The 26,317-nt window shown below is 56.6% G+C and overlaps 1 protein-coding gene across 1 annotated transcript in view; it reads left to right on the top strand.

The window, feature by feature from the left end:
* TFEB (transcription factor EB) overlaps nucleotides 1-25,320 on the top strand; it is a 47,457-nt gene extending 22,137 nt beyond the window's left edge. Inside the window, exons 2-9 of the mRNA XM_018039127.1 lie at nucleotides 18,230-18,458; nucleotides 18,554-18,808; nucleotides 19,312-19,389; nucleotides 21,272-21,392; nucleotides 21,480-21,536; nucleotides 22,228-22,303; nucleotides 23,100-23,247; nucleotides 24,234-25,320. Of these exons, the coding sequence (XP_017894616.1) occupies nucleotides 18,246-18,458; nucleotides 18,554-18,808; nucleotides 19,312-19,389; nucleotides 21,272-21,392; nucleotides 21,480-21,536; nucleotides 22,228-22,303; nucleotides 23,100-23,247; nucleotides 24,234-24,722 (1,437 nt within the window). The 5' untranslated portion in view covers nucleotides 18,230-18,245 and the 3' untranslated portion in view covers nucleotides 24,723-25,320. The remainder of the gene's footprint in view (nucleotides 1-18,229; nucleotides 18,459-18,553; nucleotides 18,809-19,311; nucleotides 19,390-21,271; nucleotides 21,393-21,479; nucleotides 21,537-22,227; nucleotides 22,304-23,099; nucleotides 23,248-24,233) is intronic.

Raw genomic sequence — 26,317 nt, forward strand, 5'->3', positions numbered from 1 at the left:
TGGGCCGCTGGGACAGGTGGGTAAGAGGGAGGCTGGACGGGAACACCGAGGCTGGCTCCCCTCTCACCCCACCCGGAAGCCCTGTCATGCCCAGCCTGCTCGGGCTCAGCTTTCTCTGATTACGCTGTCCCCCTACAAAGCCATAACACCTTCATCTCAGGCCACAGGAAGGCACATCAAGCCCAGAAGGGCCAGGTTTGAGTGCCTTCTCCCTGGGAGATGCTGAGAAAGAGAAAACCTGGGGACAGCCCTCAGGGAGCTTATACTACAGCTGAGAAAACTTGACAGAGTAACTCCTCTGTGCCTCAGTTTCTCATTTATAAAATGGGTACACTAATATTTCCTACTTCCCAGTGTTGTTGAGAAGGACAAATGAATTAAGACACAGTAAAGCCCTTAGTAAGATTTCCTGACAAACGGGAAGTGCTCAGTTCAGGTTTATTGGTAGTAGGCATAGTAAGGGCTTCCCTGGTGGCCTGGATGGTGAAGGATCCACCTGCAACGTGGGAGACCTGGGTTTGATCCCTGGGTCGGGAAGATCCCTTGGAGGAGGGCATGGCAACCCACTCCAGTATTCTTGCCTGAAGAATCCCATGGACAGAGGAGCCTGGCGGGCTGCAGTCCATAGGATTGCAAAGAATCGGACACGACTGAGCAACTAAGCACAGCACAGTCATAGTGAGATAGTCATTCTAAACAGAAGTACAATACAGTATATGTTATCAAGTAATGTTGTTTTTTCAAAATAGATTGCGAGTACCGGTGAGGACAGGGACTGTCTTACTTATATCTGCGTCTTGGTGTCAGGCACGGAGCCTGTCATGGAGCCAATTAATTGTTTCCAAATGGTAATCAGAGGAGGGTGGTGTCAGGGTAGGCTGCCTGGAAGAGGTGGCTCTGGAGCAGGCCTTCCAGAGACACACAGGCATTATTAGACAATCTGTGGAAGGAGGATAGGGCAGGAGGCACATCTGGAGGTCTGGATGGTGTCAGGGAGAAAGTGATGGGACCCTGTTCACTGAGCCCAGGACTTGGTTAGGACAAGGGGATCCTGAGTTCCCTGAGTGTCCGCCTGGGGAGTTAGGGCTTTATCTGGTGGACAGTGGGGGTGATGGGGCAGGGAGATGGCCTTTCTTTGTTGCTCAGTGTGTTTCATTTCTGCTCCTTGTTCTCTTAGGGCCGATTCCTTTCTCCACTTCTCCAAAGACAGTACACTCTCTCTCTCTGCTCTTCGGTCCCTTTTCTCTGATCCCTGCTCACTCCCAGCCCACGTATCCATGCTCTGTTCTTGGTCTTCTGCTTAGCTACCCTGGCCTGTTCCCCCTACCTGCTCTTGTTCAGCATCCGCTTCCTCTCCCTGGCCCAGACCCACGTTCCCTGGGATTGGGGTCGGCTGGACTTGAACTTGAGGGGAGTGGGATACGAGCGTGGTGCGACCACACGATGGGAACGCGGGTCCTGGTGACCGAGCCAGGAGGACACCCTCTCTCCTGACCTAGCCCACTACCCTCTTCAGGGAATGACCCCCTGGTAATGTGGCTAAGGCCCATTAGGAGGATCTTACTTCGCATTTGTCAACCTAATAAATGGAAACAGATTTCTCTAACAGAAAAATTAGAGAGTGATAGGCCTTCATTTCCTTGCTATTAAATTTAGCCTAAAAGGGTACTGAACCAGGTGGGGACCAGACTGAAGAAAACCACCCTCTTCTGTCACCTTGTAAACATTCAGCCATCCATCTGTCTATGATTTCCATCCATCACTTCATGCACTGTATCCATCCAGGCATCCATCCATTCACCCATCTGTCCATCATATCTATCCACCCGTTATATCCATCCATCCGTCCCTTAATCCTCTATGTCCCTCTGGGCATCCATTACATCCATACATCTAACCATGCATCTACCAAGTATTTCCTGAGTGCCGAATTAGTTGCTTTACGTTTAATCCTTACAGAAACGCTTCAAGATAGACATTATCTTCCTTTTGCACACGAGGACCCTAGGATCCTGTGAAGCGAAGTTGCTGGAGGTCACGCAGCCAATGAGCAACTGATCTGGACTTCAGCTCTCTCTGCTTCAAAACTCATGCTCGTAGTGTGGGGTCAAGTGGCCTCCCTGGGTGTCCCCAGTGCCTCTTTCTGAACGTGGAGCATGACAGCCTTGCTTCTGAAGGCATGGACAGGCATGCTCAGGTTCTGGAATGCCGGAGTTCCATAGTTCTATCCGAGGAGCAGCCCCGGGGGCCAGAAGTCACGCTGGACATACAGTCCTATTGGCATTTGCTACCGGTAACAATGTCACCAGCCCCACACCTGCAGTGGAGGCTTCCTGATCATGTAACTTGCAACCCAGCAAGTCCTTGTTTCTTCTCTTCGTCAGGCCAACTCTGCTTCTGAGGGCATTCTTGTCTGCCACAGGTAGAAAGTTCTAGGTACATGCTTGGCCACTGCATCCGACCGCACCAGTCTCTCTGCAGCAACTGGGCTCTTGCACGCCTGCCTCTCTGCTTCTCCCTAGGATAACCAGCCAGCATTTTACTCTGGCACTTTTAATAATAGCTTTGTAAGCTGTAGTTAGCTGCACAATTTCAGGTCAAAACTCCCTCCTCAGGCCCCTTTGGTTGAGACAGGGCTGTGAGTACAGACAGTTTACTTGGGTGATGACCCCAGGAAGTCCCCTTAGTGGATTAGGTGGAGCGAGGCGGGGAAGGGAAGGGAAGGGAAGGGAGCAGGTGACCACTGTGCAGGTGACCACTGTGGGCTCTGGAGAAAGTGCTTTAGATTCCCAGCCTTGGGACCCCTCAGCTGGTAAAGAATCCACCTGCAATGCGGGAGACCTGGGTTCAATCCCTGGGTTGGGAAGATCCCCTGGAGAAGGGGAAGGCTCCCCACTCCAGTATTCTGGCCTGGAGAATTTCATGGACTGTATAGTCCATAGGGTCGCAGAGTCAGACATGACCAAGCGACGTTCACTTCATTCGGGAGAAGGGGCTGGAATTGGGGGTTTGTTACCAGTTCCCCTCCGTCTTTGGCTGGGGCAAGGCGGGCACTGCCTCCGCTGGCTCTGGTGCAGCTGTGTGCAGGTGCTGGCCGATGGAGGTGCTCAGGTGGGCAGGTCGGGACTGGGAGTGGCCAGGGGCCGTGGCCGGGGCCCTGACAGCCTCTGCCACTCTCACTGAAAGCAGGCATGGTGGCTGGCCAGTCCCTAAGAGTGTGCCTCCTGCCAAGCCCTCTTGTCATCGCTCACTTCTCTCGAGGCCCACAAACCTGCCACCACCCTCTCCTGCTGCCCCTGGGCAGACCCTTCCCACTGGGACCAGTCATGGGCACAACATTCACCACATTCAGCGACCACCTGCTCTGTGCTGGGTGTCCCTGTAAGAGGAGAAGCTGCCAGGGACCCTCTAGATGCTCCGAGCAGAGGGAAGGGACTCAGCGGCGTGCAGGGGGTCCTTACCAGGGGCCACATGCGGCGGCCCCTTCTGGCCCTTTCTCTCTTTCTCTGAGCTCAACATCCGCTCCTAGAGGGTGGGGGCAACGCACTGGGTGGCCACAGGGCCTGAGCCACTCTGAGTCCCCTTCCGGCAGAGCTCTGCGGAGGCTGTGATTGTAGCGGTTTTTCTGACTTCCTTTTCCTTTTTCTTGCGCCCCTGCCTCTTCCCCCTCCTGAGGCCGCCAGACCCACGGCTGCCACGTGGCTGCCTTTTCGTCAGTGGGGAACCCAGCCTTCCAGTGCCCTCTAGCTGAGCCTCTATGGGGAACAGGATGCAATTCACGGTGCAATAAGGGTGGGGGGTCGGTTTATTCCTGAGCGCCCTTCTTTGTCCCTGGGGAAAACACTGCCTGGTACCTGCTTCCTGGAGAGGGGCCTTCTCCTTCTAGACTCCTGCCCCCATCCCTCAGACTCACACTAGACTCACTCCCAAATTGGGTCGCGGGGAAGGAGCAGAGTTAAGGAGGGAGGGGCGTGTAGGTAAGGCCACCTGGTGTGCAGGCAGGGAGGGCAGGTGCCGGCCTGGCGGGCACACACACAGCACACCCTCCAGACCCCTACGGGCCACCGGCAGGCCTGCCAAGTCCCGGTCCCTTTTGACTCATCTCTCCGGCTGCCACCCACAGACTTTCCCCTTGATGTTTTCACTTCCAAACCAGGTTTGGTCAGCATGCGTGTGCCAGGGTGGCGAGTGGGGTGGGGGGGTGGGGGAGGAACATGTTGGCCTGGGCTGGCCAGCCCCATGCCCTCTGACATTCTCCTCCTACTTACTGGTGGCATCTATTTCCCACCCCGAGGAGGGCAGGGCCGGCTTTGGCAGAGTGAACTGGGCCTTGAAGTTGTACCTGCCCCACTTGGATAGAAAGGTGGCTGTGCTTATTCGGGGCAGGCGTGTGTCGGTGTGAGGGCTGGGAGGACGTGGGAGAGATTAGCATGGGGGACTTAGGACGTGACTTTCAGTTTGTCTCAGGTGGGAGCTTAAGCATCTTTGATCAAGTCTCACCCCCGTGGGGGATGCGGGGCGGGGGGTCGGGGGCACAGGTAGGGGGAGGGGTGGACGGGGAGCGCAGAGTGAGCAAGGCTTCGCCCCGACCCAACGAGCTCAAAAGCCAGGGCACTGGGTTCCTCCCTCTGCCTGGCAAAGGGCAAGTGTTCCTTGTGACATTTCAGGACAGAAAATGGGGTGGGGGCCTGCTGTGTGCGCTTTGAGCATGAGATCTCTGGTGGCGGGCGAGGGTGGAACAGGTGAAGGCGGCTGCCTCCCTCTGCTCTCTTGACTGGGAGTGGGTAACGCTGTGGTACAAGGTCATTTCAAGTGTTGGGAAGAGAGTTCTCCTTTGGCTTCCAGACGCATGGGTTAGAGTTGCCAGCCGGGCACCTGGGCCGGGCAGCAGAGAAGCTATGCCATGCTCTGGGTCTGGGGCAGCTGCTGTTCAGGAAGCCCTAGGCCGAGTGCAGGCTGGCTGGGCGAGGACCCGGGCAGGGGACCCCTGGATTTTGTGGCCCGATTGAATGTTCCCAGTTCCCAGAAGCGCAGCTCAAGCCGGGGCGGGGCGAGGGAGAAGGCCCAGCCACCGGGTGGGGGGCGGTATTGAGGGGAGAACAGCCTGTGGTCATCCGGCGGCCCCTGCCTGCTCCAGCCGCCCTGTCCTGCCCCCACCAGGCATGAGTCAGACCGAAAGCAGAAGCTGCCAGACATTGCACAGGGTGAAGCGAGGCAGAACCAGCAGTGCTATTTTGGAACCTGGTTAATTCCCCCTCCTGTCCCCCAGCGCTCATCACTCAGGGCACCCCACCCCACCCCCCGCCCCGTTCCTGGGTTCCTGGTCGCCAGCTCTTTGCCTTCCCTGTAGAGACTGCTGGGGCAGGACCCCATGTCCCCTGGCGTGTGTGGAGGTGGGGTTGCTTAAAGCCCCTCCCTTTGAGGGACCCCTCCTTCTCCCTAGCTGAGAAGTGCTGTCTTCTCTGGAACCGGCCTTCTGGGGTGTCAGGGGGTGCCCCCTCCCGGTGGGAGCTGGCGCTGCCGGTCTGGCACGCACCCTCCCTCTGCCCCTCCTCTGCCACTCAGGCCAGCTGTCGGCGGCCTCTCACCAGGGCTGTGAGCTGACCAGGCTTCAGGTGGGAGCCTCTCCTGGCAGTGACTCTTGGAGGTTTGGGAGGGATTTCTGGACGCGGAGGGGGGATATTTTGGGGCCAAGGGCCTTTCCAGAGCCCATGACATCGTGCGCCTTGCAGCAGCCCCGGTGACCCCCTAGTCGATGGTTCTCTCTCGGGCATCCCAGGCCCGCTTGAGGGCCCACAGTTTAGGATTGTTTGGAGTCCTATGAACCTGGGGGCCGCTGGCCATCCAGTCCGCGGAGGTGAAAGAGGTCAGCGGGTGTGTGTTTCTGAGCTGAAGTTGAGGGTGTTTGTGAGAGTGTTGCTACCCACCCGTGGGTCCAGGGACGGAGGTCCCTGCTGCTCCTGAAGCTGTGTGGCCAGGGAGAGGGCGGGCTTTGCTGTTGCTCGTGTATGCGTGGGAGACCACCGTGGGCTCCGTCCACTGGGTGTTGCCACCTCCTGGGGAAACCCTGAGGTCAGTGCTCCATCCTGCTATCTGCCATCCAGCAACCTGGAGTGGGGGCCCATCAGCGGGCATGATGCGAGGGGACCAGTTAGAATGTGGGTCCCTTTGAAGCTCAGGGGAGCCGATTTTCGGTCTCTCGGTGCTCAGCTGGGTTTGGGCTCGGGCAGGTGAAGGGGAGGGGCGAGCAGTGGGGGTGTGTAGAGTGGTCATCCAGGCTGGCTATAGGGGCCCCAGCAGCCCGCATGCCTCACGCACCGCTCACCGGCACAGACTGTCCTCAGCGTTGTCCACTCCCTGCTGGGGCTGTTCTCTGGGCAGCCAAGTCCTGGGGCAGTGTGTGTGTGTGTGTGTGTGTGTGTGTGTGCATGTGCACGCACACACGTACAATGGTTTGTGTAGGAGATGCTGTGTGTGTGTGAGTAGGCCTGTCTGGGTTGCTTTCCCACCGCAGGGAACCTTATTGGCTTCCCTTTAGTCCCTGCAGGCTGTTTCCCTCCTGCCCCGGCCAGAGGCCCGGCACCAGGTAATCGGGAGTCCAGCCAGCCTGGAGCCCTCATTCCCAGCTCCACCTTGACCCTGGGGCCTGAGAGTTTGGGCAGTTTGCTCAGGTTCACTGTGGGGCTCTGAAAGCCTATGCCTGTCCCTTTAAGCATCTCTTTCCACCTCGCGGCTCCCTCTCCCACCTGTCGCACTTGAAACCAGCAAGTGATCAAGCCCCAACAAGCTGCAAGTGAAGTGACTTTAATGTGCCCGCCAATCTCCTAGGATGCCATGTTAAAGCGCTAACATAGGGTGTCTGACTCCATAGGTCTGGCCTAGGGCCTGAAAATCTGCATTTCTAACCAGCTCTCTGGGATGTGATGTCTGTGGGTCATGCTTTCAGTGGTGAAGTCAGCCAGATGGACACAGCCCACCCTGCCAGGGAACTGACCTTCATGGGCCACCCCCTAGGTGCTGGGCACCTCATACACTCCAGCTCCTTTGATTCCCCTCACCTCCTCTGAGAGAGGTGGAATGACTGCCATCCTATTTTACAGATGGGGAAACTGAGGCTCCAAGAGGTTAAGTACCTGTTCTGGGTCACACAGCGGAAGAGTGTCACAAAGCCAGACGAGCTCTGGTCTGTCGGGTTCACAGCATATGAGCATTTTACTGAACCCAGTCATCTTCCAGGGAGCGGACTCAGAAGGCAGAGATGCAGCTGAGGGGATGGCAGAGGGGTTGGACTGCAGGGAGCAGCATCCAGCCCCACCTGCCTAGCCCAGAGCCTTATGACTCCCTCCCTGGCTCCTCAGGCCCTTTCCAGGCTGAATCCCAGCCTGGGTGCCCAGCATGCAGCCAGTCTCCAGGCACTCATGAGACTCTGCAGGCGGAGGTTGGTTGTGCAGACCAGGCGCCCCAGCTCCACTGCCTACTGTCATGCAACCTTGGGCAAGCTGTCAGCCTCTTTGCCTCAGTTGCTCCCTCTGTGAAATGGGGAGTATATTACTGCATCCTCAGTGGTGTATAGTCTGAGGATGACATCAGTACCATGTATCAGCTTAGAACTATGCAAAGGAATCAGGGCAAACAGTAATGAATGCCTGGTGGTTTGTTCCCAGACGCCGTGGGCCACCTTCTGCGAATTTAATGCAGTTGTCAGGGCTCATAGGTGTCTTTCTTCCTTCCTTTGTCCCTCCTCTCTTCCAAAGTCTTCTTGTATTAGGCAAAGCCTGGATGCTTCAGTTTTAAAGAGGTTGTCTTCATCATCCTCAGAGGCAGATTAAATTCTGAAAAAGGAGGCCAAACAGTAGGAATTCATTGCAGTGGATGGTGGGCAGGGAGGCTGGAGACCGGAGAGGTGACTGCAGCTGGGAGGAAGCGGAGGAAGCCCCCAAGGGCAGGGGCAGGAGCTAGGCGCCCCTAGGGCAGAGAAGGCTGGGTTTGGAGTGAGGCCCCAGGTCTGGAGCCAGAGGCTGCTCTGTGTGCCGGCTCTGTGCTCCTCACTGCCATGGGCTGTGTCCTCTCACACCGGGGTCAGTAGGCCTGCCCTGCCCAAAAGGCCGGCACTGGGGCTGGGGAGCAGTTGCGGTCTCCTAAGGAGACAGACAAGTGAAGACTGGGTCTCCCAAGGCTGCTGCAGCTCTAGAGACAGAGTTCCTGAGATAGCGCCTGAGACGGCTCTCCCTGTCCCCTGCCTGCAGGGCGGCTCGGCGGGCATCCAGCCCCGGACCATCCGTGTGACCTGAGCCCTGCACCTGCCCAGACAGAGTGGGAAGGGGGCCCACCACCAGACCCCCTGCCCCCTCACATGACCAACCAGGGGTCCAACTGGGAGAGGGACCCCAAGGGGGCTCACACGGCTGGGCGATGGGACAGCTAAACACAGCTTTTCAATCCTACTCGGCCCTTTGGGAACAGACTCATTCCAGAGGCTCCAAACTCTTGGGCCCCAAATCCATGATGGCAGGCAGTGACCAACCAGGTGGAGTCTTGGGCCTCAGCTTCCCTGGAGGGCATTGATGACCTTACAGGCTGACCTACCACCCACAGAACTTAGCACGGGGAGGGGATCGGGTGGGCTGGGGGCGGCAGGGGGGGCGTCACACAGGGCTTGAACCCCTTGGAGACCCAGCCTTGACACCCCTGCTCTTCAGGCCCCGTTCCTGTCTGGGGTGCCACCTGTGGGCTGCCCTTCCCTCCCAGCCCCTCCTCTGCTGTCCAGTGTCGGGACTCCAGGCCATGCAATCGCATTTCTGTCCAGCCTGTTTGATATGATTTCCCCCTGAGGCCCTTGCGTGGCCCACATTAACTGCCTCAGTGAGATCCCGATGTATGGTCGGTCTCTTGAGCCCTGGGCCTGGATCCATCTTGGCTGTGTAGCAGCAGAGAGCCTGCAGGTGGGCCGGGCCTGGCCTGTGTCCTGAGGCCTCTGGGAGGGCTGAGGGGTGTGCAGGCCTCGGGACCCTCCGTAGGGTTCACTGAGGACAGCAAAGGATGAGGGGTGAGGCAGGGCTGGGAGTTTACGGGGACAATAATCCATTTCCAGGGTTCTTCCCTCTGCACCCCTGGTTTCCTTCTGATACTAGAGCTGGTGGTGGCCACACACCTGCAGGAGAGAGCTGGGCTGGTCTCCCCGCTTCACCGCGTCCTTGTAGTGTGACCTTGCCCAGAGCCCGGAACCCCTCTGCGAGTCTTGGTTTTCTCATCTGCAGAAGCTCTGTTTGTCCTGTGAAGTGTCTGTGGGGACGGGTGAGGTCTGATCTCGGTCATGTGCTCAGCACTCTGCTTGGTCCACGGAGGAGACTCAGGCTGTTTGCTGAATGAGTGAACAGGTGGTAACTGAGCACGTGACGGGTGGTTGGACGAGCAGCCTCCCAGGGCCCTGAGTCTCGTTCTGGGAAGTCTGCCGGCTGGGATGGGGCGGAGGTTCTGAGGAAGAAAGCCGATTTCTCTGGGAGCTTCCTTGTAGCTGGGTGGACTGGTGGTGACCAGGAAACAACCGGAGAATAAAACCGTGTGAGCCACAGGCAGGCTGGTCAAGGGGGTGGGGTGGCTGGCGTGGGCTGCAGGGGAGAAGGGGGAGACGGGAGTTTCAGCCCCCTCACCCTGCTCCAACCCAGGAGAGGGACAGCTCCGCGCCGAGAGGCAGGGTGACGGGTTCCGCACTATGTGTCTGGGTGTGAGACAGACAGACGGCAGACGCGTTTGTGCACGTGGCCCACCTGAGTCTATGCATATCACAAGGGCAGACACCTCCCAGGACTGTTCTGGTTTCTCCTCTCCCTGCTTCTTTCAGCCACGTGTCCCCCTGCCCACCCGCGGCCCCCATCCTTCAAAGCGCAGTGACAGTCCTCCTGGGGCCGGCCTCCTGCCAGGGACCAGCTGATCCCTCGGGGACAAGATGGGCGCCTCTCTGGTCTGGGATCGCCTTTGAAGCTGCCCCCCTTGCCCTGCCTGGGGCCAACCAGGAGGCGCCAGCTCCCCCAGTTGCTTTCCTTCAATGTTGGAGGCAGCCAGAGGGCCCACTGTTGCTTTCCATGACCCCCCTTGGGTCACCTAAGATGATAATAACCCACCCAAGTGTCTCCAGCACAGGCGCTGTGCTCAGTACTCTGCCTGCCCTTGATCCCTTTAGAACCCAGAGAGGTAGGCTTACTTGCTCCCCACCCGCCTCTCCTATAGCACTGCAGTGAATTACGTATCATAGAAAGATACGTAAGCTTTGGAAAGAAAATCTTTTACAACCCAAGGCTTCTGGACAGGAAACAAAGAGGGTGTCCGGTACTGGGAAAAACTGGCCAAAGCCTTGCTTCTTCTGGCCAGTCTGTAATGAAAGATAGAAGCTAGGTGACCACTAGGCAGGGCTCCCCCTACCTGGGGCCCTGATATGTAAATGGGTGGAGGAATGGAGGGGACCATTTTCTCAAAAGAAACTAAAGAACAGAAAGAGGAGACTTGCCCAGGGATGCCCCCGGTGGGCATGGATGAAGCGGCGGTGAACAGTGACCCAATGGTGATATCACCCCGCCGTGCCCATGCTTTCACGCTTGCAGAGGCCTGCACACAGCATCCCAGCTTAGGTCACAGCAGCTCTGTGGGAGAGGTTCCCCAGCTGGTAAGTCCCACGTGGCTGATGGAAAGACTGAGGCTGGGCTTGGACAGAGTCAGGCCCACGTCTGGAATTCATCCCCAGACATCCTGCTGCCAAGTCCCCACATCATCGTATGGGCAGGTATGCTGGCTCCTGGGGTCCAATCTTAATGCACTTCCCTACCCTTAGCTGTCTTTGGTTGCCACCCAAGTGATGCCCCCCAGACTCTCTGGGGACCCATGACTGCCTTGATAATTAGGAACGGCCTTGTCCTAAGGCGTGAGGGTTCTATGGACACTCTTGTTCCATTTCCTAGTTCATCAGGCCTTCCTTTGCCAGGCCCTCTGCCAGAGGGGGCCCCGAGAAGTTAAAACAACCCCCATTCCTGGAATCTCCCTCTCTCTTCCCTTCCCAAGGCTGAAAGGTTACCCAGGAGATCACAGGGTCCGTCCCCCTGCCTCCGGGAGCCTCAGCACCTGTTCAGGAGGCCTTCCTTTAGTGATTGGTTTGATTTCCCCTCCGTCTCAGCTGGGCAGCTCCCACACAGCTGGTGGTTTGTAACAGACTGGATCAGAAGAAAACTTCTTCCGACCGCAGAGGCGTAGAACGCAATAAATGGCTTAACCAGGCACCCTGGCCTCTGAGCGTCCACACTTTGTTGTTTCAGCCGCCAGACATAATGTTTTTTCCTAGGAATACAGGAAATTATCTCTGCCCTTTGAGGAAGGGCAGAATTTTTTCTGCTTGTGTTTGAGGATTTCAGACCATTCCCTTGTCCCAGGACCCTCTGGCCCCTGAGCTAGATGAAAGAGATCAGCTGCTGAAACCCTTTGACTGGAGAGGGGCTTCTTCAGTGGGAATCCCTAAAATAAAATGTGACCACCTTGCCCCAAGTGCGGGACCAGGGCCAAACTCAGCCCCAGGATTAGGATGGTGGAGTCAGACTGCCAGCATCCAGCCTAGCCGCTCATTAGCTCTGCGACCTTTGGCAAGTGACAAACTCTCTGTACAAGATTCTTCATAAAGGGGGGTGGGGTGGGGAGGATAGTACTGGGACTCATATCATAAAGTGATTGTGATAATTATTAATAAATAAGATGTATTTAAGCATACCTGGTGCATAAACAGGTCCATACCTGGTCCATAAGCATTAGTTTATTTTTCCTCATTAAAAAGATAAACATGTTCATTACAGAAAAAGAACAACATTCCAAAAGGTAGAAAGAAAGACAAAATTGTTCATGATTTCATCATCCAAAGAAGTCAGTAATATTTTAGTTTATTTCCTCCCAAGAGGTTTTTTTACACATATTTTGCACAATGATGATCAGATTTTATACATAACTTTGCGTACTACTTTTTGTCACTTGACATATCCCTGTGTTACTTATTATAAACACAACATTCTACGAGGAGAAACACAACCCTTTTTTTTTTTTGGACCCTGTGTCTTGTGGGATATTAGTTTCCCAACCAGGGATTGAACCCGGGAACCTGGGTCCTCAGCAGTGAAAGTGCAGAGTGCTAACCAGTGGGACCCCCAGATAATTCCAGAATGCAACATAATTTAACCATCCTATTGCTGGACATTGAGATTATTTTTGATTTTTCTCCATAGAATGTGATGGACATCTTTATACATAAAAGCCTTTTCTGTATTTGAGACTTCTTCCTCGAGCTGGCGGATATTTTTAAAGGCTTTGATATTTTTAAAGGCTTTGATACCAAGCTACCCTTGGGCGGTGGTGTTGAAGCTGCCTGGTACCAAAGGCATTTTAAAGTCATAGCCACACTTGGGTGGGGGAGGGGAAGGGTAATTTGTTCACCTCTTCTTTTACGTTCTGTAAGGTCTGCCCTCATTCTTCTGTAAAATTTTGATGAAAGTACGACACGCTTAGAGAAAAGTGCGCACATTGTTGAGCAGCTGGATGCATTTTCATAAACTCGATACTCCCATGTCCCCAATATCCGCCTCACATTACAGAACATTCCTAGTCCTCCCAGCCCCCACCCCAAGCTGTCCTGTGTCCCCTCCCCTTCACTCCCCCCAAGGGTTACCAGGATCCTGAATTCTAACATGAAAGATTTGTGTTACCCCTTTCTGAACCATCTGTATAACAATCACTCTGTACGCCCGTTTGGCTTTTGTTCACCGTTAAATGTCTGTGAGAGTCATCTGAGTTGTGTTTAGCAATAGTTGGTTCACTCCCATCGCTAAGCAGCATTCCAGGGCACGGAGATATCACCTCTTTATCCATCTTCCTGTTGATGGACATTTGAGTGGTGTCCAGTTTTGGCCACTATCTATAGCGCTTGCTGTGAACATTCTAGTCCATGTCCTCTGGTGCCCACAGGGATGCTTTTCTGCTGGGCAGACACTTAGGAATGGAATTGCTGGTTCTGGAGGCTCTATGTGTTTTCTGCTTCCTGCTCATATTTTTTAAAAGATCACCTGGAAGAAGGAAAAGTCCCCAAGGCAGTTCAGGCCCCGCACGTGCCTCAGCTGAGGGCTGTTTGGGGGGCCCTTCAAGAAGATCACATCCCCTCCGAAGGCTGGTGTCTGGGGCTGTAGGGGAACCTGAGTTGGGCCCTGGGTGCTGGCATGTGGCTTCTGACCCTGACCTGTGCTTCTGGAGGCCACTCAGTGTCTCCACTCAGGGTCCTCAGCTGGCCTAATAACCACTGCGCTGAGCAAGGCAGGGCTTGGGCCAGATTCCAGGTGGACCTAGGGGATCTCACCTTTGGACATGATTGGAAGCCAGTTGGACCCCTCACAAACCCCTAGAAAATGCCTTACCTCCTTTCCCCTTGGTTTTAAAGAATTACAGCAGAGACTTCCTTGGTGGTCCAGTGGTTAGGAATCCGTACTTCCACTGCTAAGGGTGCGAGTTTGACCCCTGGTCAGGGAATTGGGATCCTGCATGCCTCATGGTGCGACCACACACACACACACACACACACACACACACACACACAAGAATCGTACCAGTAGCACATCTTCATAACCCTAAGAGTTAACTGCTTCGAAAGTGGGATGAGAAACTCTAAGAACCCCTCTTTGCCCCTCCCAGCCCACCTGTCTTTCCCAGAGGTAACCACAGTGAACAGTTTGGATGTTGGGGGCCCAGTGAATCAGGCTGCCTTGTTCAAATCACCATCTTGCTACTTACCAGATATGTGACTTTGGGCCAATGACTTCACGCTTCTGCACCTCAGTTTCTCCCTGGAAACTGAGGGCAATACTAGCAGTCACTGGCTCTGGCTGTTGTGAAGAACAGATGAGTTAATATTTGGAAAGCACCTAGCACAGCCTTGACTATTGGTAAGTATTCAAGAAGCATCCTGATTCTTCCAGTCTTTTCTGCACATTTATTTATTTCCTGCCTCAGCGGGCTCTGGCTGTACATTTTATCCTGCAGTTTGATTTGTCCATTCAACGCTGTGTCTCTGAGATCTTCTTCCTGATACCTGAGACCTTCCTGTCCTGGGATCCTCTTTCTACTTGCCTCTCCTCACTGATTTCTCCCCATCTTTCCCCTCCCTCTGTCCACATCTTTCCTTGGGAAAGGTTCTGACCATCTGTTCATACTAAGGTGTAAATGACTGACAAGGGAGGCCCCCAAACAGGCTGGTGTGAAACCAGCTCTGGCCTCTGACCAGAGAAGGGCACTGCTTCAGAGAGGAGGCAGGATCCACCCATTATCGAACGCCTAAGGGCTGTTAGCCTGAAGAAGGCAATGGCAACCCACTCTGGTACTCTTGCCTGGAGAATCCCATGGACAGAGGAGCCTGGTGGGCTGCAGTCCATGGGGTCACGAAGAGTCAGACACAACTGAGCAACTCATACACACAAGGGCACACTCACTGTGTCTCCTAGAATCCTCACGACAATCCCATGAGGCAGGTGCCATTACTGGCTCCATTTTCACCAGGGAAGAAACCAAGGCACGGGGAGGTTGAGTGGCTTTCCCAACACCACCCAGCCAGTATGGGCAGAGCAGGCACTTTGGCTGCCTCCGTTGGACGGAGGAGCCCATTTTGGTCACAACTAAACTAGAACCCAGACTCAGCTTAGAGGCAGTCTCCCAGTGTTACTGAGTTATGCACGGTGGACCCTTTCCAGGCCTGGCAGGTCTGAGGTCAGATGTTGGGGAGGGTCTGGGGCATTTTCATTTCCTGTGTCCCTCCTCTTAGCCCCTCCTGACCAGACTGGGCACTGGGGAGGCTGTAAGTGGCCCTCAGGTGCTGAGTGAGCACGTGTGCTTTGGGGCTTGGTGGGGAGAGGAGCCTCGAGGCAACGAGAGCCCACTACCATCTGCGCCCTCTCCGGGACCACCCTGTCTGCCCTTGGATCCCCTCACCCCTCAAGTCCCACCCTAAACTCCACACCCATTCCACCGAGCCACACCGCACCCAGAGCAACCCAGGCGGGGAGGTGGGGTGGGCAGAGGATGGGGCTAGGACTCAGCGAGTGGCAGCAGCTCTGTGTGTGTGTGGGGGGGGTGACAGCTTTGGCAATGGGGGTGGAAGTGGGAGAGCCAGCCTCTGTCAGAGGACAGGGCACAAGCTAAGGCGTCTGACACCCTCTGATACGCAGTCACCTCACGGTTTGCAATTCAGCATCCTCTCCCCAAGGCTCTCCTAGACCCCACGTGGGATTCCTGTGTCCATTTTACAAATGAGCAAACTGAGGCTGGCACAGCCAGTGAGAGGCTTAGCCGGGGCCCGAGCCCAGATTCTTGCCCAGCCCTTTGTCAGAGAAACAAGGGGCTCGTTCTCCCCGAGTCCCCCTGGGGCCGGCTGGCACTGCCAGGCCCAGTGTCTGCATCGCCTCGCCACCCACTGTGGCCAACTGAAGTCAGATTGTTCCTGCTCACTGCTTGTGTGAGCAGGCAGGGGGTGCAGCTGTGAGGGGAGAGGGCCGGGGTCAGAGCCCGTGAGGTTTGCAAGGCTGTAGTTGGGGAGGAGGGCCAAAGACAGGCCACCTCTCTGTGGGAGCACAGGACGGAGGAGGGCAGAGAAGGGGGGACGTCTGCCCCTTCCTCCATGGTGACTGTCCTGTTGGGGGCTGGCCAGAGGCCAGAGGCTGAAGCAGCCTCTTCAGGAATTCCTAGCCTAAGGGGGCAGAAAAGCGAGGAAGGGAGATGAGGTAATGGCCACTGACTACTCAGCCTGCAAGGTGGACGGAGCCGCTCCACTTTATAGGTCAGGCTGCAGGGTGGTTAGAGGGAGCCCTGGCCTGGGGCCAGGTGGCTGGGGCTCCATTCCTGGCCCTGGATCAACCAGATGCGCAACCTGGGACAAACACCTTCCCAGCTCTACACGGAGACAGAATCCCCAGCCCCGCCCATGACGGGCCGGGGAGCCAGACTGGCACTGGGTCCCGGCTCTGATCCCGCTGCAGCGTGCTCAACCTCCCTGTGCCACCGTCTCTCCTCATCTGTAGGAGGAGAATAACCAAGGCTACCAGAGGGGGCTGTTTGAGGTGAAGGTGTTTGGAACCCGGCCCAGCACACAGTGCATGCTCAGATAGGATGCAGATTATTATTAGTTCCCCGATCTGGTGATTTTCACTGAATATCTGCCAGCGTGTGCTCAGTTGCTCAGTCGCCTCCGACTCTTTGCAGCCCCATGGGCTGCAGCCCGCCAGGCTCCTCTGCCTAAGGAATTTTCCAGGCAAGAATACCAGAGTGGGTTGCCATTTCCTTCTCCAGGGAATCTTCCCAACACAAGGATTGAACCCATGTGCATTGGCAGGTGGGTTCTTTACCACTAGCGCCACCAGGAAGCCTGTATTTTCCAGTACCTTCCTCTAGTGCCGACGTAGTCTGATGTCTGGCACTCGGCAGAACATGCCAGCCTGTTCTGCTTTCCCTTGTCACCCCCAGGTGTATGGGTCTCATTCTTAGGACCTTGGGGTGCAGCTCCGGCCTCTGGTCTACACTGCGGCTGACCTGCCAGTCTTGTGCTGATTCACCACTTACTGACTCAGTTTACCAACTGCCCTCGCTGCACCCAGGGAGGACAAGGTACCCCGAAGCGACCCTCTCTGTGTGGGGTTACCATGACCCAGGGACTTGCCTTTCTCACTTTCTGGACTGTAGATGCCACGGGCTCAGGGCCTACAGCTGGCTCAGTGCTGGATGGTCAGTGCTGGTTCATAAATAGTAAACATTCCCTGTATACATTTGTAGAGGCCTGAGGCACCGCAGTGAACAAGACAGACAAAATGCCTGCCCTGGGGGGAGTTTGCATTCCTGCTGAGAGATAGATAGAGGATGAATTGAAATAACTAAGCAAAAATGCATAATATTTAAGATGGTGATAAGTGACAGGGAGAAACTTAAAACAGGGAAGGGGCATAGAGTTGGGGGTGGGGGTGCTGGTTTTGCAATGTTGAATAGGGTAGGAGGTGACACACTTGAGCGGTGGGGGTGAAGGAATAAGCCTTGGTGGCATCTGGGGGATGGGCACCCCAGGCAGCGGGAAGCGCAGGTGCAAAGGCCCTGAGGCAGGAAACATGCTTCGTGCGTTTGAGGCATTAGGTGTGGCTGGAACAGGTGGAACAGGGAGGAGAGTAGGAGGTGATGGGGTCACAGGAGACCATCAGGTGGGGACAGATCAGAGAGGCCTTTTTATGGGAAGGACTTCAGCTTTTATGCGGAGAGAAATGGGAACCATGGAGAGTTCTGAGCCGAAAGAGAGACAGTCTCTAACTTAGGTTGTAACAGGATCCCTCTAATTATCGAGTTGCAAGTAGAATGTCGTGGGGCCAGCTGGAGGTTAGGAGGCGCCGTCAGGAAGCCAGGTAAGGCATGGCAGAGGCTGGGCCCTCCCTGGGGGCAGCGAGGCGGTAGCAGAGGAGGATGTATTTGGGGTCATATCTGGCAGGCTTACCAGGTGGCATGAGAGAGAAAAAGGGGTCAAGACTGACTCCAAGTTTGGGGTGCTGACATACTAGAACAAATGAAGGGGGCATGAATGAATCTCTGGCCCAAGAAACCAGCAGGCTTAGATTTAAGTCTCGGCTTTGCCATCCACTTGCTCAGTGACCTTGAGCAAACCTCCCACGCGCCCTCCTCCTCCCGTGAAATGCGGTCACCTTTGTCCTGGTCTCTCCCCAAGAGCCCATGCACTTGGTCTTGCTTGTTTTTGTTGTTGTTTTGTGTTTGTTTGGCGGTACCATGTGGTTTGCGGGATCTTAGTTCCCAGACCAGGGATTGAACCCGGGACCCCTGCGGTGGAAGTGTGGAGTCCTAAGCACTGGACTACCAGGAAAGTCACAGGAGACATTAGAGACATGGGTTCGATCCCTGGGTCGGAAAGGTCCCCTGGAGGAGGGCATGGCAACCCACTCCCGTATTCTTGCCTGGAGAATCCCCATGGACAGAGGAGCCTGGTAGGGTACAGACCATGGGGTCGCACGGAGTCGGACATGACTGAAGCGACTGAACATAGTTCCCAGACCAGGGATTGAACCCGGCCCCCTGCCGTGGAAGCTCGGAGTCCTCACCACTGGACGGCCAGGGAAGTCCCGAGACCCCGTGCAAGTTGCAGGGCCCCCTGCCTCACTGCCCTGCAATCTGTCCCCAGGGAGCCGGCAGCCACCATGGCGTCGCGAATCGGGCTCCGCATGCAGCTCATGCGGGAGCAGGCGCAGCAGGAGGAGCAGCGGGAGCGCATGCAGCAGCAGGCCGTCATGCATTACATGCAGCAGCAACAGCAGCAGCAGCAGCAGCAGCTGGGGGGGCCGCCCACCCCAGCCATTAACACCCCCGTCCACTTCCAATCTCCGCCACCAGTGCCCGGGGAGGTGCTGAAGGTGAGGCCTGAGGCTCGGGCTGGTCCCCTCCAACTCCTGCCCCGGTCCCTCGGAGCTCCAGCCCGGAACCTTTTGCCTCCTCCCGCCTCTCCCAGGTGCAGTCCTACCTGGAGAACCCCACCTCCTACCACCTGCAGCAGTCCCGGGACCAGAAGGTGCGGGAGTACTTGTCTGAGACCTACGGGAACAAGTTTGCCGCCCACATCAGCCCCGCCCAGGGCTCCCCAAAGCCCCTGCCAGCCGCCTCCCCAGGCGTGCGGCCCGCACACGTGTTGTCGTCCTCAGCGGGCAACAGTGCTCCCAACAGCCCCATGGCCATGCTGCACATCGGCTCCAACCCGGAGCGGGAGGTGAGTGCGGAGCTGGCCCGTGCCTGCCACTGGCAGAGCTGGGGCCCCGTGTTGTGCCCCTGCGGCTCCTAGTCTAATGGCAGAGGCAAGGCACTGCCCTCAGGGAGCCCCAGTCTGAGGGGAGACACAGCCCTGCCCTCAGGGAGCCCTAGTCTCCTAGGAGAAACATCATCCCTAGTTCGGAAAGCCCTGCTAGGAAGAAACAAGAGACTCATACCGGAATGCCCAGCACACCTGCAAAGCAATGTCCTGGCAGAAGGCTTAAAGCAATCTCCCTGGGCAACTTGGCTCCTTAGGAAGAGCCCTAACCTGAGCCTTGGGGCCTGGGGAACCCGGTCAGCTCAGGTCTCTCTGGGCCTGTTCCCTTACCCCCAGATGAGCGGGTGGGGTGAGGTGGGCTCTAAGGTCCCTCAGATCAGCAGCTGTCCAGTACCCTTTCCCCTCTGCCTTTCTCCAAGTGCCTTTTCCCACAAAGGGACTGTTTTTTTGTTTGTTTGTTTCAGTTTGATGTCATTGACAACATTATGTGTCTGGATGATGTCCTGGGCTTCATCAATCCTGAAACTCAGATGCCCAACACGGTACTACTGGCCAGGGCAGGGCGGGTGTGTCAGGGGGAGGGGCAGAGGCCGCCCAAGAGCCGTGACCCAGGAGAGAACTAGAGACAGGGTCCTCACCTGGGCAGAGATGGTGTCTCGCTGCAGAGATGAGAGTCGCCTCCATCCAACCATGTGACGAGGGCCCAGGCCCGGGAGAATTATGCATCCAGAGACATGTCCCTTAGCCTGTGTGTGTGGTGGGGCTTCAGTGGGGAGGGGTGTCTGGGGAGGGCTGCTCAAGTTGGGACGGGGCGGGTGGGGGGCACTGGTGCTGAGGGGAGCAGTGTGGCTCCAGGAAGGCCTGGAGCGGATGAGTTCCCTTGGGATATGGGGCTCTTCTCTACCTGGTAAAGAATCTGCCTGCAATGCGGGAGACCTGGGTTCGATTGCTGGGTTGGGAAGGTCCCCTGGAGAAGGGAAAAGCTAGCTACCCACTCCAGTATTCTGGCCTGGAGAATTCCATGGACTGTATAGCCCACTGGGTCGCAAAGAATCGGACACGACTGAGCGACTTTCACTTTCACTCCTCTACCAAGGGCTTCCCTGGTGGCTCAGACGGGAAAGAATATGCCCGTGATGCAGAAGACCTAGGTTCGATCCCTGGGTTGCGAAAATCCCCTGGAGAAGAGAATGGCGACCCACTCCAGTATTCTTGCCTGGAGAATCCCATGGACAGAGGAACCTGGTGGGCCACAGTCCACAGGTTCCCAAAGAGCTGGACACGATTGAGCCACTCACACACATGCACACACCTCTACTAAGCCCGCGGCCCAGTGGAGCACAGGCCTGTGCCCCTCCCTCTGAGGGGGAAGTGCTATCAGGCCTGCTTGGTCCTCTGCCTCCAGCAGCCTTAGCAGCAGTCATGGTCCAGGCTTCCCCTACGGGTTCCTGGGTGGGTGGGAAGGGGCCAGGCTTAGAATCTAGACGCCTATCTTTGGCTGTGACCCTGGGAAGTCCCTTAACGGTTCTGAACCCCTGGGGATGGTGCCTTCTACCCACAGGATGGTGGGCAACTTAGATAAGGCAAGACATTGGGGATGAGTTCTGTGCAATGGGGGACAGGTATTTACATTGAGCAGGTGAAACTGGGGTATCTTCTCCCCTTGGTTTGGAGCTCCATGAGCCTTAGCTGCTTACTCCCGCCCTTGGGGCCCCGGCCCTTGATGCTGTGGGAGGTCAGGGAGTCAGTTCTCCATGACCACTGCCCTGGTGCCAGTGTGGCTCAGCAGGATGGGAAGCCTGCTGCTGCCAGCAGGGCCGGGGAGGGCTGGGAGGGGAGAGGGCAGGGCACAGCAGCTGGCCCTGTCAGTGGTTCCCCCTGTACTCTGCAGGTTCTGGGCCTGTGATTTTGCTTTTCGTGAATGTGTGGTAGGAGATCTTTCCAGAACTCAGATCTTTTCCTGCGGGGCCCCCGTTTAACCCCTCAATGGCTGCCTGTCGTCAAGCACCAGGGTCTCTGCAAGTGGAACCTGCCCTCCCGGGTCCCCCAGCATCGCCCGCATCACGCTCTGCGCTCGACGACAGCTCCTTCCAGTCTGCTTCTCTGCTCAGCCACCCCCTGCTCTAGTGCCCTTCCTCACCACGCCTTCTGGAAACCTTCCAGAAACTCCAGATTAGGTGCTCCTCCCCCAGGCTTCTACAGGCCCTATCTCCCCTCCTGCCGCTGCTTCCAGCAGCACTGGGTGCTGCTCGCTGAGGGCAGGGGCTGCCTCTTCAGCTCTGGACTCTTGCCCAGACTCTGACCCCAGCGTGGCCTCCCCAGCTGTCCTGGGGAATCGCTGTTCCTGGGGCGATGGGCCCTGGGGAGAGGCCCCCGCAGAATGGGGGCCGCTCACTGAGTCTTCTTCCCCGCCTCTTCCTGCAGCTGCCCCTGTCCAGCAGTCACCTGAATGTGTACAGTGGAGACCCCCAGGTCACCGCCTCCCTGGTGGGCGTCACCAGCAGCTCCTGCCCAGCGGACCTGACGCAGAAGCGTGAGCTCACAGGTACTGCCCGCTGCCTCCAGGAGCGCCCCCATCCCGGCTGTGTCTCCCCAGCACCTCCCCTCCCAGCTCTCCTCTTCTGTTCTCCAGATGCTGAGAGCCGGGCCCTGGCCAAGGAGCGGCAGAAGAAAGACAATCACAACCTCAGTGAGTCTCCCCTGCCCCTCTTCCTCCTCTCACCTAGGCTGGCTCCAAAGCTACCCTCTGACGTGCAGCTTCTAGGAAGGATTCCTTACATGAGGCCTTAAAATCCTGGCATTGGCGTGACTGGATTCAGCCTCTTCCCACCAGTCCTTGCTAGGAGGTGGGGGGAGAGGTGCTCCAGGGAAGAGATATTCATGAAATTCCCAGAACTTCAGAGGGAATGAGTTTATCAGATTGTTTTCTTTAGGGCGTGGAGCCTTCTGAGCACTGGATCAGGCCTCTCCAGGCAGCTTTGTCTGCTACAGTCTTCCCCTCCTTAATCATGTCTGGCCTGCCCCCAACCCCCTTACCCCCACAGCCACCCCATTTGGTGGTGGTGGTGGTTATTCGGTTGCTTGGTCATGTCCGACTCTTTGAGACCCCACAGGCTGCAGCATGCCAGGCTTCCCTGTCCTTCACCATCTCCCAGAGCTTGCTCAAACTCATGTCCATCGAGTCAGAGCTGCCATCCAACCATCCTGTCCTCTGTCATCCCCTTCTCCTCCTGCGCTGTCTTTCCCAGGGTCTTTTCAATGAGTTGGCTCTTCGCTCATGTCACCCGTCCCTTCCCAGAAGGACTAAGGCTTCCCTCCTTGGGCTGGAAGGTGGGGTCCTCATCTCCCTAATTGTTCCCCCCGATATTTGTTACTTCTAGTTGAAAGGCGACGGAGGTTCAACATCAATGACCGCATCAAGGAGCTGGGCATGCTGATCCCCAAGGCCAATGATTTGTGAGTAGATTTTCTGGAGAAACGGGAGGGGAGAGCAGCAGCTCACAGGTATCATCTGCTGGTTGCCAGGGGGAAAGGATGGGAAGAGAATCCCCTTTTGCTTCTTAAAGATCTTATCATCTGTTCGGGGGAAAAGAAGAAACTTCCATCCCCTAACTAAGAAAGGCTCAAGACAGGAAGGAGGACTACAGATCCCAGAAGTAAGGGTGGGGTCAGGGAGGCTTCCTAGAGGAGGAGTCATGCTAGGAAAGTTTGCTGAGGCCACCAGACTGGTGCAGAGGTGGTCTGGGGACAGGAGTCGTGAGGGTCGAGAACAGGTGTGGGTTTTGGTGGCAGGAATGGGAGGCTTGGGGAAGGAGGCTGCTCCGAATTGCCTGGTTCCAGGGATCGCAATGCAGGAGACCCGAGTTCCCTCCCTAGGTTGGGAAGATCACCTGGAGAAGGGAACAGCCACCCACTCCAGTGTTCTTGTCTGGGAAATCCTGTGGATAGAGATGCCTGGCAGGCTATAGTCCACAGGGTTGCAAAGAATCGGACACGACTGAGCGACTGGCCCTTTCACTTGGGATTAACGAGGTGGGTGGTGGCACCACAGTCACTTGGGAGGGCACATTTGCAGATGGAGATTGGCCTCCTCCATAAATAGGGGTTGGTCAGGTCTGGGGTTTGGGGCAAAATTGGGACAGGCAACATCAACTCTGAAACCACAGCAGGGTTTTATGTCCACCCATGAAACTCCTGGCCAATCCTAGCCCCCTCCTCTGAGCATGAGCCTCTGATTCTGCCTGGCCTGCAGGGACGTGCGCTGGAACAAGGGCACCATCCTCAAGGCCTCTGTTGACTACATCCGGAGAATGCAGAAGGACCTGCAGAAATCCCGGGAGCTGGAGAACCATTCTCGGCGCCTGGAGATGACCAACAAGCAGCTCTGGCTCCGTATCCAGGTCTGGGTCTTGAACCTGGTCCTCTCAGGTGGCTCTGACTCCTGACCCCTGGCCTGAGTCCTGACCCCAGGGGCAGTTCTTACACTTCTGCAGTTGGAGAGGGAGGGATGATCCCCATGGGGAAGAAAGACGTATCAGTCAGGATGTTATTGTTGGGTAACAAACAATCCCCAGCACTCTAAGCAGCAGATGTCAGCTGGAGGGTCTGCTCTGCGAGACTCATTTTAGGATCCAGACTGGTGGATAGTACATCTAGCGCTGGTTTTTAAAGCCCCATGTCACTCTTAGGGTCCTTTCTGCTCACATTTCCTTGATCAATGCAAGCACATGCCTACACCTAACTTCAAGGGGGCAGGAAAGGGTAAACCTACCTCTGTGGGAGGCAGAGAGCTGGAATTACTTGGCAGGGAGTGCCCATAGTGAGCAAGAGAAAGAAGAAAGGCTTGGGAAAGTCCATGCTACCAACTAGAGCCACCTAGTCCTGGCTCTGTTGTTGAAGGCCTTTTGTCCTCTTTGGGCCTGACACTGGTCACCTATATAAAGGGCAATTGGCCTGCAGCTTCAAAGATTTTCTATTTCTTCTGGTAGATAATACGATTCACATTGCAATCCAGCACACATAGTCAGCTCAAAGTGAAAAAAAATCAAAGTTTCATGAAAGAACCCTCATCCTTAATAGATGCAATGCATTCTGATAATTTCTAGTCTAGTCTAGTCTAGGCAAGTCTATTTCAATTTAAAAAAAAAATAGAGAGCTGTTCAAGGCTCAACTGTAGTGGTTTCCCAACCCACTAATGAGTTGTGACTTGTAGCTGGAAAACACGCTGGTGAAGACTCTAGAGCTGCCCTATGCTTGCTCCCAGCTGAGATATTTTGTGGTCTTGAGTGCCACAAAGGGAGGGTCAAGGGCGGCAGCGGGGGTTGGGGTGGGCGGCAGCGGGTTCCCAGGGGTGGGCGCCTCCAGCCTCTGTCTGTCCCACCCGCAGGAGCTGGAGATGCAGGCTCGGGTGCACGGCCTGCCCACCACCTCGCCCTCTGGCATGAACATGGCCGAGCTGGCCCAGCAGGTGGTGAAGCAGGAGCTGCCCAGCGAGGAGGGCCCTGGGGAGGCCCTGCTATTGGGGGCTGAGGTCCCCGACCCCGAACCACTGCCAGCTCTGCCCCCTCAGGCCCCACTGCCCCCTCCAGCCCAGCCGCCCCAGCCACCATCCCCATTCCACCACCTGGACTTCAGCCACAACCTGAGCTTTGGGGGCGGGGGCAACGAAGGGCCCCCGGGCTACCCCGAACCTCTGGGGCCAGAGCATGCCTCCCCGTTCCCCAACCTGTCCAAGAAAGATCTGGACCTCATGCTCCTAGACGACTCCCTGCTCCCACTGGCCTCCGACCCCCTCTTCTCCACCATGTCCCCTGAGGCCTCCAAGGCCAGCAGCCGCAGGAGCAGCTTCAGCATGGAGGAGGGCGACGTGCTGTGACCTGGGCGACAGGGGCGGGCCTGGGGTCTGGGAGGGCCAGGGCCACTGCCCCCCCACCCTTCAGGCTGCACTTGTGTGTGAAGTAGCCCCTGCCCGGCCTCACTCCTCCCATCGGCCCCCCACCCCGTGTGGACTTAGTGCCCGCTTGGCAGCCCGTGGGTTGGAAGCCCCCCACCCAGGGGCAGCTCTTTTCACGGGGCTGGGCAGGAATAGGCCTCCAGCCCAGCTCCTCCCAGAGGTGAAATCACGAGGGCAAGGCGAGGGGGCGCCGCAGAGGGGGGACAAGGTGTTCTGGAGGTAAGAAGACACCTTACCTTTGAGCCTGGTCCCCCCATCAGTGAAGGAGGACTCATTGGAACCAGGGGTCCAGAAGTTCCTTCTTGGAGGCATGGACTGGTCCAGGGGTGCCCAGGCTTGCCTTTCTGGCACTCCCCCCAGCCCCCCTTTGGTGCTAACAGCTCTCCTCCAGGTGGTGTGAGGGCGGGGGTAGCCAGAAGAGGGGGCGCTGGGTTCAAGTTAGAATGTTGGGTCACTGCTGGAAGAGCAGCTCCCCTCGAGGCTCCCCACTTTGTGCCTTTAGTAAACACTGTGCTTTGTACCCGCTTGTCCTGTCTCTTTGGAGGGGGTCTGGGGGCCAACAGATGCCGGGGAGGAGTCAACCCAATGGACTCAGTTCAGATGCCCCCGAAGGGGATCGGGGCTGGGGGATACAGACAGAAGGGACTGAGTCCATCGCCTGGTTCCCCCAGCTCCCTAGCAGGGCCCCATGGAAGCTGGAGATGTAGCCTTACTTAGGGGTCTTGGGTGCTTCTGGGGGCTGTGTCCCTCCCCATGGCCACAAGGTGGCGCTGCCGCCCCGCTGGTCTCACACCTCCTGCGGAGGCCTGAGTTGGCTGAGCCAGGTGACTGGGAGACCCTGTTGCTTGGAAACCAAGTCTACAGCTCCTGGGCACTGTGGGCCCAGACTACCCGGGCTGGGGACGGTGGGCATGTTTCTCCTGTCCCCACCCCCAGTTCTTTCCTCTGCATAGGTGGGCTGCCTGCTCTGTGGGGGCAAGGCCCAGGACAAGCTCCCTAGGTTATGAAGGTTAAGTGGGTTAAGTGAGAGGGACCCATGTGAACTACAGTTGGGAGTTGGGCGAAGGTTCTGCTCCAGCACCCTCAGGCGTTGAGACCCCTCCAAACCCCTTCCTCTCTGGGCTAAAGGCTCTCTCACCCCACAGGGGTTCCTGGGGGGCCTCTGCTCCAAGACCCTGGGGCTTTATGACCTCAGTCAGGGTGAGGGAAATGGGCTTGGGACAGACAAGGGTGAGGGGGTGTGCCTCTTGAGCCGGGGGTGTCTGGGGGAAGGGAGGAGAGCATCTTTGCCAGCTTTGCCCGCCTCTCCCTCGACTTCCCACAGTCTCTTCAGGCAAAGACCAAAATGGCTTCCCCCTCTTGGGGCCTTGTGAGGACAACTGGGCCTAATTAAAAAAAAAAAAAAAAAAATCCCAAGATGAAAATGGCTAAGAGGGCAATTTCCTCCTTGCAGAACGGGAGATCAAATCAACGTTGGAGCAATTAACGTGTGAGGGAGAGGTGGAAAGGGCCGGGTG

Source organism: Capra hircus, chromosome 23, assembly GCF_001704415.2.
Source record: "Capra hircus breed San Clemente chromosome 23, ASM170441v1, whole genome shotgun sequence".
Classification (NCBI taxonomy): Eukaryota; Metazoa; Chordata; class Mammalia; order Artiodactyla; family Bovidae; genus Capra; species Capra hircus.